This window comes from Stegostoma tigrinum, chromosome 21 (genome assembly GCF_030684315.1).
Source record: "Stegostoma tigrinum isolate sSteTig4 chromosome 21, sSteTig4.hap1, whole genome shotgun sequence".
NCBI lineage: Eukaryota > Metazoa > Chordata > Chondrichthyes > Orectolobiformes > Stegostomatidae > Stegostoma > Stegostoma tigrinum.
Window position 1 is genome coordinate 43,688,639 of NC_081374.1, and position 13,038 is coordinate 43,701,676.

General features: G+C 39.2%; 1 protein-coding gene across 5 annotated transcripts in view; it reads right to left on the reverse strand.

The window, feature by feature from the left end:
- The window catches only part of csde1 (cold shock domain containing E1, RNA-binding), an 88,663-nt gene that overhangs the window by 46,129 nt on the left and 29,496 nt on the right, over positions 1 to 13,038 (reverse strand). For 4 of the 5 annotated variants that reach the window (XM_059653477.1, XM_059653475.1, XM_059653476.1 and 1 more), the window contains 2 exons: positions 12,880 to 12,978; positions 1,328 to 1,425 (listed from right to left, as the gene is read on the reverse strand). In XM_059653477.1, the coding sequence (XP_059509460.1) occupies positions 1,328 to 1,425; positions 12,880 to 12,978 (197 nt within the window). The remainder of the gene's footprint in view (positions 1 to 1,327; positions 1,426 to 12,879; positions 12,979 to 13,038) is intronic. The other variant, XM_048553157.1, reaches the window with a different exon arrangement.

Genomic DNA, 13,038 nt, shown 5'->3' on the forward strand with positions numbered 1-13,038 from the left:
CACCTTGAAGGGAATAACAATTTTTAAAAAAAGACAGATAATGCTTCTCAGGGGTTTGGAGAAGTACAATGTGCAGGCATGAACATGATACTTTTGTCATAAAAGGCAGGTGAAGGCAGTGCTGAAAGTTGAAAGCCAAGCTGGTAGCTTTTGGAGGGGCATCTGGAGCTCTTGTGAAAATGTTGAAGATTGCTACAAATTGATACCAATTATAATCGACAGGTGCAAATTAGAACAGAAGCGCTCCTGGGAGTGTTTTGGAGCATGAAGTAACAACATTTCAGACTGACAAGATGAAACAAAAAATAATTCTTGAGGTTGGGATTGTCTCAAAGCTTAAATGTTAGCACAAGCATTTTTCAGGAGGGGTAGTGATGCAAATTCACCTGCTCAATGGCAGGGTGAACTTAAAGTTTTAGTCAATGGTCACATTTGTTAAGTTACTTTGTATGATACATCAAGCAATAACTCCCCAATCCTGATATCAGTTTGGACCTCAGATTATTCTACCTCATTCCCATTCACATGTGCATATACTTTCAGTAGCACCCAGTCAGCAGATTTAAAGAAAGTCAACAGCAACAACACTGTAGACTCCCCTGGTTGAAATCAGGTTAACACAAGCACAAACTGGATAAATGAATTAGGAGAGGTTTCAGGCTCAACTAAACATTGTTAATTCCAAATTCAAATTCACTTTAATTTTTCTGGACTGCAGGGTTAACACCTCCTTGGACCAACGCAACCACTTTAGATAAAAGAATTGGTAACTTCCAACTAATCAACCTCAGTGAATTTAGATCTTCAAATTGCAAGGTCAGCACCGGCTGTGAATATTGTTATTTAAAAATTGCACAACGGTCAAGTCAAATTAATTATGTACACAGTGCTCAAACTCTTCAAAATGTCAGGGAGTCATCTTTTAAATCGAAAGAAACATTTAAACAAATTGCTGTAGTACAGAAGTGTGTAAACATGACAGACTAGAGCCAGTAGTTTAGAAGAAAAAAAAGTCAACTTTAACACTTGCCCCTGTTGTACAAATGTCAGAAATTAAAATGCCCTCACTAATAAACAAGATTAGCCAGCTTCAAGATTTTTGTTACAGAATTTAATTGTGGATTTTGCTAGCATGCTACTGCTGGAAAGTGCAGTTTAGTTTAATTACTTGGTCCGTAAGAACTTCAGTTAATTTGCTAGCATGCTCAAAAAAGTCATCTATTCAGATAAATAGTTTCATCAGGCCTTCAAACTGTTTTATTGCAAAGCAAAACAGTACAGTCAAAGCATGGTAAACTAAGAATTAACAAAAGGCAGCCATACATACTGTTTGTTTGTTTCCATGGAGAAAGAAACTTTATCTCCTGTTTCAAGTTGGACATTTCCATCAACATCTTCAGGTGTGTATGTCAGATAGAATACTTCCTAAACCATCAAACAAAAATGTTAGCTTTTAAATATAGTTTACCTTAAATATTTTATTGTAGTTAAGTACAATCTTCCTTTAAATCTGCATGTCCAGTAATGTACCACCAGCTTCCTGCTAAAATGTTTAAGCTAGAGAAGAGCAGAAATGCCAAGTTTCTACAAAGAAAATTTATATGCCATGAAAGCCAAATACAACTGGTGCAGTTGGAGATTGTATATAATTATTCATATACTCCTAAATCATTCTTCAATGTTAGCCTTACAAATGATTTAACAGATTGATAGTACATATACTGGGTCAAATTCACAACTTGCAGCCATAGAAACCTCTGCAGCACATTGTAAATTTTTCACCTTTTTAAAAATTGCATATAATACCAATTACTATTGCATAGATCCTGCTGCATAAACTGCATATTGTGATTCAATTCTGCCCCAGGTGCCCAACTTTAAAACCATTTTGATGGCTTCTCCATGAAACAATACAACATTCCTCTAGCTAGCCAGGGGAAATAGGATAGAAAAGCTAATTTGAGTTGCACAAGTAGGAATCTACTTTTAAGAAAAAAAGTCATGCTTCAGATTTGGAACACTGCAGTGGAAATTGAGTACAGGACAACATTTAGTATTTTACCCATCTTGCAAAGTTAGATTTTCAAACAGGTGCAAAACAAACAAGTTTATACATGGCTGAGGATGGAAACTACCTTGTTTATCTTCACATCTGCATTCAAGTTAGCCACAAAAACCAATATCTACTAGCTGCCTGAAACAAGTCAGAAAAAGGGAACCAGAATCATTCCCTTCTACTGCCCCTCCACCCCCAAGTCTAAGGTCCAAAATAGCACCCCACCTGTTGCCCAACTGAGAACAGACTATTCAAACTCCAAAAAAAGTTGCACTTCTATTGTCAATAGAGTTCAGCTGAGGGGTATTAGGAACCTTCAAAAAAAAGACTTAAATAGACAACAGTAATGATCACTTCTCTCAAGTGAGCCAGAAGCATTTCAAAATGACCTTTCCCTGATGCACAAAAAAGCACTCTGTAGCATTGAACTAAAGAGTGCATCTGTCACTGCTGAAACAGTTTGTCTTTAAAATATAGATAACCTCACCATCCATATCACCAAAACAGCACAGGCTTTGTGAATTTCATGAAGATTACAAAATAAGTTGTGCAGAGCGATTCAGATAAGCAGTCAACTGTTTGCAGGCAGCAGACAGTCTCATTACTAAAGTTTTTTTTGCTTCAAACTTAAATTCCCAGAGTACGTACAACATTTCAAGTTTTATTTTTGAATGAAAAGGGACAGAAAGTTTAAGCAGAACTTGAGTCCAAACAGGCTTATTACCTTCAGTCACTACATTAAACAAATGCAGCCAAACACAATCTCCAAAATCTTTTGTTGCTGTGGACTGCTACAAGCTGGTATGCACAGTAAGGTGCTTACATAGGGTTGAGGATAAATGGGTTGGACAATTGTCCCATTATTAACAAAGCCAACAGCTTTCCTTACAACAGACTACCAAATATATCCTTCAACATGCAAGTGTCCAACTAAGGAAAAAACAGCTGTGCAGAAAGAGGCATTAACCGGAGTCAACATTCTGTAGCTATACAGTTAAAAAATTCCTCAGTTTCCCATATATACTTGGGCTTACTGTGAACACTAATCATTTTACAAACTTTAGACGATAACCAGTTCCCTTATAAAATACTATGTCTCAAAAGCAAACTAGTACTAGGAGGAAAAGTGTTAATTCAGGTCAAGGGCAAGATAGTACCTTGAAGGCAAATATTATTGCTGTTTAGCTAAATTAAGGAGAAAACTGGTAGTAGTCTACCAAAGCAATAAAGAGATAAGAAAACCAATAGAAACAAATGGTCAAGTAACCAATGACTTCGTATTGGCAGAGTGCAATCCCCCATACACCAGAGATGCAGACTAAGGAGGAGGAAAGATGCATCTGCGCTGTTCAAAGTTAATTTCCATAAGTTTACATGATGTCTGGGAGAATCTCACCCAACCACCTAGGTAAAGAAACAGCATAAGAAAACAAGAGTGATGCTGTCTGCAAGGATTCCTCTTCTCTCTCAGATAAGGTGGTGTGGAGCTGGAGGAACATAGCAGGCCAAGCAGCAGAGGAGCAGGAAAGCTGACATTTCCAGTCTGGGCCCTTCCTCTGAAATGGGGGGAGGGGGAAGAAGGTGGATAGTGCAGCAGATAGATGGGCGAGAAGACTGACAGGTCAAAAGGAGGGATAAAAGTGCAGCCTGGTCTTAGGTGGTGGTGGTCAGGGTGGGGAGATTGTGAAGCTAGTAAAGTCCACATTAAGACCCTTGGGTTGTAGAATTCTAAGGTGGAATGTGAGATGCTGCTCCTCCAGTTTCTGGGTGGCATCGCAGTGGCAGTGTAGGTGGCCCAGGATGGATGTGTCATCCAGGGAGAGAGAGAGAGAGCGCTGAAGTGGCTCGTGACTGGGGAGGTGTTGTCGTCATCTGTCATGAATCAACCTCTCAGCTTGCCTAGCCAAACCAGATAGTGCCTGTTAGCCCAGGGGAAGGGGAGAAACCTCCAAAAAACGTGCCAGAAATAAATGTAGTGTTCAGATGGGAAGGCATTCTCCTTGAACACTGGGTTCCTTACCCTCAGGGAACTCAAACTATAAATCCTCAAATAAACCACGTACCTTCAAGCAACTGTTTAAAAGAAGTCCAGATTAATCATGATTCAATAAAAAGCAAGCTATTTTGTATTTGTCCCCCCAGCAAAACTTCATGTGAGTAAAACAGCTGCTAAAGACTAGACTAGCAGGACTTTTGGTCCACCCAAAGTAAGAAGGCTCAAGAAATTTCAAGATCTACAAGACCACAAAACCACATTGTGAACATAAATAACAAAGGCAGGTCTCTTGTACTCGTGGCTAGATACCAGTAAACCTGGTCTTTTAAAAAAAAAAAAGAGAGCCTTGGGTTATGTTGGCCTTCATAGTGATGAGATTAGAATACAAGAGCAGAAATGGTTTGCTGCAACCTTACAGGGCATTGTGAAAACCACATCTAAAATATTGTGCATGGCTTTGGTTTCCTTATTAAAGGGTACATGTTCCACCAATTGAAGGAGTGCAAAGACAGCTTACAGACCGATTCTTGGGATGGTAGACTTATGTCCAGGGAGACACTAGATCAGTAAGGAATACATTCATTGGAGTTTAGAAGAAAGAAATTTCACAAACCTATAAAATTCTGACAGGGTAGTTTAGGAAAGATGTTCTCAAATGACAAGTCACAAAAGGGCTTGTGTCTAAGGATAAGCCTCTTTATGGCAGAGGAGGAGGAATTTCTTACAACAAGGTGGTGACCATGTGGGATTTTCAGCCACACAGGAATCTGTTAAGACCAAAACATTGAAGACTAACAACTAAATGCGAGAGCACCGCATTGATCAGCCATGATCACGCTGGACAGCAGAGTAGACTTGATGGGCCTATTTACGTTTCTATTTTAAATTCCACAAAAATGCATAACTGCATTTAATGACTTAGGGATTAATAAAACAAATTTTTCACCATTGTTCCAGACCTCTCCTGAACAGAAGACAGTAATATAATGCCAACTCTTCCTTCAACATGGTCACAGAGCACTAGCTGCCAAATCCCCTTGGAACTATTAAGTTTGAAATGTCACAGACAAATGGGATAACAAAAATGTACAACTTTGGCGCTGACTGAACAAAATTAAAATCATTCCACAAAATGGAGTGAGAAATTTCAATTAATGTTTTTTAAAAAGTCTCATTTTAATTCCACTACCAGGATATAAGGGGGCTTTTGGAATATAGACAAGCAAAAAATGTTTGGTAGAAAATGTTTACTAGAGCACTCAGTTAAGTGACAGCAGGGTACAATTTCTAACCCTAATGGTCACAATGCCAACAAAGCTTCAATGTACATAAGGACAGTGCAGTTCTGTACACCAGGCCTTCCAAATCTTTAACGGTGGTATAGGGACTTACTTGGAGGACCAAGAACATTTCCATGGATGACAGAAGTTAAGGCTAAGGCTATCTCACAACCTTGAACCTCAGTACCTGGAGCAGCTCACCCACAGGATCGGTATATGGGACAGGAATATGAAGGATTAGCACCCTTAAAACACCTCCAAATGCACACTACATTCAGAGTTTCCCGGAGATACATTAACTGGACATAATCTGCCAGATTCAATACTCTTTCACTCTGACCAACTGCGTTGTACCTGAATAACTTGAATATTTGACATCACAAGGAAATATGTAGGACAGAATTTAAAGCTCCCTGAAAAGGCATGTTTGGAGGGAGAGGTGGTGCTCTTCCCCAATTGAACCAAGGACAGGAGGCTCATGGACATCCTTAAATCCAGAGGAAAATGTGATATTTCCCCAGAGAAGGAATTTAACTCTTCAAAAGCAACACAGGGCGAACAAGACAAGACATCTCCAGCCAGGTGACCACCACCTGTTGCCAAGATTAAATTTCTACCCAGTTTATTCTCTAACCCTTTGCCACTGCAATAGGTGAATAAATTCACTGAATACTTATTCAGTGCATAAATAAACCAAAACATCCTGCTCTAGAGCACCATACCATCAAATTGCAGATGATACTGGGGAGCATTCAGTACTTCTAAGACTAAGAAGGATTGATTCTTCTCACATGAGAAAACAGGGTTAAGTGTGGGGAGGAGGATGTGGAGTTCTAGTGGGATATGCAGGGGAGGTAGCAGAGGAGAGAGTTTGAAACAAAAATTGAAACTTTACTGAACAAAGCAGGCTCAAAGAGCTTCACAAACTACTTATTTCATAAGCATGCAACACTGTATCACCACATTGCTTCCAGTGTTATGATTTCCATGAAGAGATGGACCTACTCATCCATTATTGGTGAAGCAGCAGGAAGAGGATAACATCTCAAAAATTCTAATACATTTATTGCTTAGATTACTAAAGGTTCCAGGTGAAGCATGCTAAAATGTTATTCTCAAGCTGCATAAAAACAGAGCTGGGGTTGCAGTGTTTAAGTATATCTACCTTCCAAGTAACTGTCTACAGACATCTTGCAGGAGTTGAAAAGTTAGCAATCACATCATTTTAAGTGTCTAGACAATTTGACAATGGGTCAGGGCAACAACATGCTTTCTTTTGCTTGATGGATGCAGATGCCAATGGCATGGTTAGTACTCACTTTGCATCCCTAGTTCTCATGGTAAAACCTGTACAAGTTCCGAAACCAACAAGGGACGCAGTAATGTGAAATGTGCAGGAATTATTGATCACGTAATAAAGAATTATCCAAGGCAGAGTTATCTTAACATGCAGAATTTCACTCTCAGGTTAAGGGAAACAAACTCAGATCTGAAACTAGTGCCTCAAGCTTGCATACAGGCAGTTACACAAGTAAGAGGACAGAAATGGTTCCAAAGGTTTGGAAAATAGGTTAAAACATTAAGCAGTAACAGCAGACATTTAAAAAAAGGAGATATTTCAGGTCTCAAAAAAAAACTAAAACATACTCCATTGAGGATAAAACAGAGGGATAATCTGGACGTGAGTTTGCTAGCTGAGCTGGAAGGTTAGTTTTCAGACGTTTCGTCATCATTCTAACAGTGAGCCTCCGGTGAAGTGCTGGTGTTATGTCCCGCTTTCTATTAATCTGGTTAGGTTTCCTTGGGTTGGTGATGTCCTGAGAAAAAGAACAGGAAAGGACATCACCAACCCAAGGAAACCTAACCAGATAAATAGAAAGTGGGACATAACACCAGTGCTTCGGAGGCTCACTGATGTTACTTAGAATGATGACAAAACGTCTGAAAACTAACCTTCCAGCTCAGCAAGCAAACTCACATCCAGAAACTCAACCTGAGCTACAAATCTTCTCAAAACTCACTAACAGAAGGATAATACATTTACTGTTTAGATTACTGAAGGTTAATGAAAGAAGTGAAGATCAAAAAAGTGGAATACAATGATGCAAAGATGAGTAGGCCTAATGATTGGGGAATTAAAAAACAGCAAAGGACAATTAAATTTAACAAGCAAAATTAGGAGGCGTAAGAAACAAAATCAAGAAAGGGAAAGTAAGAGTAGCCGAAATAAATGTTAGCCCCACAGAGCAGGGCAAGTATTAAGTTTGGGAAACAAGGGTGTTGTGGGAGATAGATTCTTCAGCATCTGCAGTTCCTACTGAGACAAGGCGTAGAGCTGGATGAACACAACAGGCCAAGCAGCAGAGGAGCAGGAAAGCTGACTTTTTGGACCCAGACCCTTCTTCAGAAATACTGAAGGAGGGTCTAGGCTTGAAACATCAGCTTTCCTGCTCCTCTGATACTGCTTGGCCTGCTATGTTCATCCAGCTCTATGCCTTGTCATCTCAGGAAATGGTGGGGGCAGGTTCTGAGTGTGCATTCTGCATGTCTTCTACGCAAAGAAAATAAACAGACCCCAAGAATAGTAAAAAACCATTAGGTAGAATGTATTAGTTGTAACCTGAAATTACCCTTGGCTCAAGTAAATACTTGGTTTATAAAAGCGACAGAGGTAACTCTTTCTCCATTCAGGATAACGGCAGAAATGAGGTTATTTCACTTAATCTTGTTAATGAACAAGAAGTGATAGATAATATAAAAGACAGGCAGGAAAGCAGGCTATCCTCTTCACAAAACAAGACTAAACCTTGGTGTGCAAAAGGTGTCTGATAAAGTACATGAGGAGTACACATAACCAAGTCTGCATACAGGCAAATCAAGTAATGAGGAAGGCAAAAGGAATGCTGGGTTTTTAAAAAAAAAAATCAAAGGGGGATAGAGAATGAAAGCAGGAACCTTGCTACAGTTGTAAAGGACATTTGAAATCTTCTGTTCTTTGTACGTGGGAGCACTGCATAATCATACTCTAGGAAAGAGGGATTATACTTTGCATTGGATGCAGGTCAGACAAGATTGAGGAGGCAGATTCCCAAGAATGAAGAGATCCTTTTGAGGAGGAAGGTTGAACAGGTTGGGCCAGCACCTATTGAAAAGAAAAATAAGGGTGATCTTATAGAAACAAAGATTCTGAAGGAGAGTGGGCAAGTCTAGAAATGTTTGCTTGTTCAAAGTGAAGGGTTCTCCAATTTGAAATGGAGATGGTGTCAATGGTGAAGCAACACGGTGTATTTTTAAGTCAGAATGATGCCCAGCTTAAGTGTGGTTGACTTGCTAAATGATTCAACTTGTCCTAAGGCAGTGGAGTTCACAGTTTGAAAAAGGTTGCTGAATAAAGTTGAACAAGTATCTTTGAGAAGTAAGCCCCATTGCCACTGCATACTGGTGGCTGAATGAGTGAGTGCTTACAAGGCAGTGGATGGGGTGCCAAAGAAGCAGGTTGTTTTATCCTAGATGGTGCAAACTGCTGGATCAGTACCCATTCAAGCAATGGGGAGTATTCCATCACATTTACGCATTTGTCCTTGTGATGTAGGTACAGATCTGAGGCAGTGCCTCACCAGTAGCTCGTGAAGTGCAAGTAAGGATGGGTAATAAATATTGGCCTGGCCATTATTAACACTGACCTGATCACTTCCAGATGCAGGAAAGACTTTGGGAAGTCAGGTAGTGAGCTTCTTTGCACAGAATACCTCGTCTCTGACCTACCTCTTGTAGCCAAACTGATTCCTCTGCATACCGAGTTTAATTTAAAAGTCAGCCAGGCTGATCACTAGGATGACGATAGTAAAGAAATAAAAAGATGTCAATGACAGTGAATACATGGGAAGTACTTAAAAGTTTTTTCTATGGTACATGTTACTTTCACAGTTGTCAGATGAAACCCAAACACAATTGAGGTTTTTCAGCAAGCTGACACAAGATGCACTGTAATCCATAGATTTGCAAATCTAACAGAACCAAGCAATAACTGAGCATTGCCCTCTTTGGAACGAGTTGGGACAGGTCATTGATGAAGCAGCTAACAAAAAAAAAAGGGTGGCTGGGCTTGACTACACTGCCTGGCAGATTCAGAGACAGACATTCTACCTCCAAAACAGCCAAAAGCAGCACTCTCACCTCAACTGAGAATTCAGATCTTCTTTTCGTGTTTGGACCCAGTCTGTAATGATATCTACAGTCGAGATGTCCTTTTGGAACCCCAAAGCAAACACTTAGTAGGCTATTGATGAATAAATGCTGCTCAATAGAGCCAACAGAACTTTACTTCTGAATAAGACAAGGCTAAATGATATGACAGTTTGATACAGATTCAATTTGTCCAGGACTTCTTAGACTAGGAAATACCACAGCTATTTTTCAGCAGATAAATGCCAATGTGCTAACTGAACTACAGCAACTTGGAAGCACATCTTGTCCATGGTACAAATTCTTTAGCATTTCAGCAGGGTGTTACCAAGACATATCCAGTGTCAGCAAAGGCTATAGCAGTTTTGTGACAATGTCTAATATATTGAAACTGAATACCAGTTGAGAATGTCAGACAGTAAGAACCAAGCATTTTTTTTTTGGTCCTTCTGGCTAAAGACTGCTCTTCCTCTTTGGTACCCAAATTCTCAGTTTAAAAATTGATAAGACTATTCATTGAGGTCACTCCTGACCCAAAGGCATCCACCATTTGAGAGCAGATGTGAAGGACTGAACAGCTTTGATCATTTGATTGCATGTTATTGGTGTGCGACATTCCCAGTCAGTTTCCATATATGTAGCCCTGGTTGGTCATACTACTATTGTGCATTTGTATCAACTGTTAAGAACAGCATCAAGGTAACTATGGAAGAGGCACAAATAAAGGCAAAAACAAAACAACTAGTTTCATACTCAATTACCAATGTGGGAATTAGTTACTGGGGACCTTCTACACAAGATCACATGGATATTATGGCAATCCTCAAAATGATACTTACACAAATTGCAGAGTTAGGAAATAGAAGCAGCCTGCTCTGAAGCTAGTGCAAAAGGCAAAGAGAAATGGTCACCTGCTCTAGAGATTGCACTCAATCAGGATCATGTTTTTCTTTTGGGGAAACAAAAGCAAAACTGGCCCAATTTGCCCCTAGGTGCAAATAATAAAAAGCCCCAGGAAATTTTGCCCAAACCAAAAATTTACAGCCTTTGTAATTGGATTGTCCCAAGAAATCCACAAAGAAAATCCTGCTTCAATCACAATCCTCAACACCAGAACAAAGTCCTCCTTTGCAAAATTTTTCCACTTTTACTCCTCCCTCCAGCACATCACAGAGCTACAAAATTAAGTTACACCCAAGAAGTTTGGAATTAAGTTTTGAAACTGGGTTTCAGCAAACAACTGTCACAAAGTCAAGTGAAAATCAAATCTGAAACAAACAAAACACAAACTGAATGCAATGCTGGTGGCTTGTTTACAGGAATATCAACAAGTGCCTGGGCAGAACTCATTTGGAAAAGGAATGATTTAATGAAAATATACTCAAGTGAATTGAGTCTTGGAATTGGTTAGACTTTTTCATGATATACGTGGAGGATTATGCATAAACAGGTAACCAGAAAATGCCAAGGCATTCAAGGAGAATTACCAAATGCCTATGACAAAAATTAAGGTAGTCAAGTTATTTGCGTTGCAAAATAAATTCATTGATGAATAGCCAGTAATCAAATACTGCAGACCAACTAATTAATTTCCCATTTCCAAGGTGAAGGGTCAGGAAATTCAAGGGTAAAATATTAAATCCTATAATGAACAAAGTATTTTCCAAATACACCGCTTCAGTCAATACAATGTTCCAGTAGCTCTCTCCTGATCAAAACTAAATTACAGCAACATGCAATAACTTCAACTTGCAGTCAGATTGTTTATGCATCTCCAAACTTGAAACCACAGTATTCCAAGGTGTTGAAATTTTGTTTCAATGAGTCCTTCAGACCCAGAAACTATTTTATCACATGACAAAAAGTGATGAGACTACACAGAATTCAATTCAGGTTATGCAATATGCATATAGCAAAATTAAACATTTTAATACAAATCGCTAATTTTATTCAGAGATGTCACTGAACAAGAGATCATGTCTAGCCAAGATTAACATAGATAATACAGATCTTCAGCAGACAACTTGAATTGATTATAAAAGCAAGCCACCATTTCTGAAGAAAAGTTCAAGCCCAAAACATCAGCCTTCCTGCTCCTCTGATGCTGCTTGGCCTTCTGTGTTCATCCAGCTCTACACCTTGTTATCTCACCATTAAACAGTTTGCAACCACTAAGTCTGCCTTTGACAGCTAGAACAAGAGGCATGTGTCACTTAGGATCAGAACAAGAAATATTAGCGTGCTCCAAGGAGGTCAGGATTTAAATTAACCTGAAAGTTTCTAGAAGCCAACCATTCACTTGGCAACCGAAAATCCTTTCAAAATACACTTTTGAAATGGTTTCTCATGGGAAGCCCTTCAAAATGAGAAGACAGCAGATTTTTCTAGCCTTGCTCTTAAACTCAGAGGAGTCAAACAGAATTATACTATGCCGTGGAAGGTCCACTCTTTGAACCTTCACCACGGCTTAAAAAGGAAAAATTAAAAAGTTGCTATTGCCATGTCTTGTGTACTTCATAAGCAACAGCTTAAGCCATAAAAAAACTGCCTGATAACTGAAGGCAGAAGGCATCTCAGCACAAATGAATGAAACACACCACTGTGATAGTAGCAGCACATATTTTCATGTGAAAATAAAGTCAGATGTCATCACCCAAGTTCATCTTCAGTATCCAGGGTTGGTCCTTTTGATGTTTTATGAAAGACTTCTCAAAAAACAAATATTTCTTCCTTTAAATCAGAACACAGTCACACCTTGGGGAGTTTGATGTCAAAGCTCCATCTACAGGTAAAGTTGCTGGAAATCAATGCAGGTATGACTAAGAATTGAGATTTTTCAGGGGCTGAAATAAGCATTTATATTAAACAATTTGAAAAAAAGTGAAAAATCTTCGAAATGACTTAGAAAGCATGCACAACACATACACCGGAGGAATGTAACTTCAAACCACTGTTTCTGCAGTGGTAGAATCTAGCTGAGAGCTCAAAGGCATATTTGCATATTTCCATGCTTTTTCAAACAAATTGAGTCATTACGTACATCAATTTTAAAAAGACTGAAGTTTCAGAGTTTGGAAAAAGCTAAACTGCTTAAACGTTAATCCACATTGGAGTATTTTCCTAGCACTACCCAACTGACAAGAGCCCAAATCTAGCACACATCAAGCCTAGAACAGTTACGGACCAAAACATTACCGGGGAATGTAATTTCATTGGTGCATAGGAGGTTATCCACAATGTAGGAGCCATCTAATTTAAAAACAAACAATCTGGCTGATGCATGCATGCCTAAACTCAAGTGCCTTTATGGGTGACCTACCTGAAGATCATTTATTACCTGGAAAGACAAAATCCAATCTTACCCCATTGCGTTCATAGCACACACTGCCTGAAGTCTGACCAGGAGATGAAGGTTTCAGCCCAGATTTGTTCTCAAGGTTAAGGGGAGCAGCACAGACAACCTGGACATACCATGACATAACAAAGAATAATGTCAGGAGGGTATATGAAGGCTTTCCAGG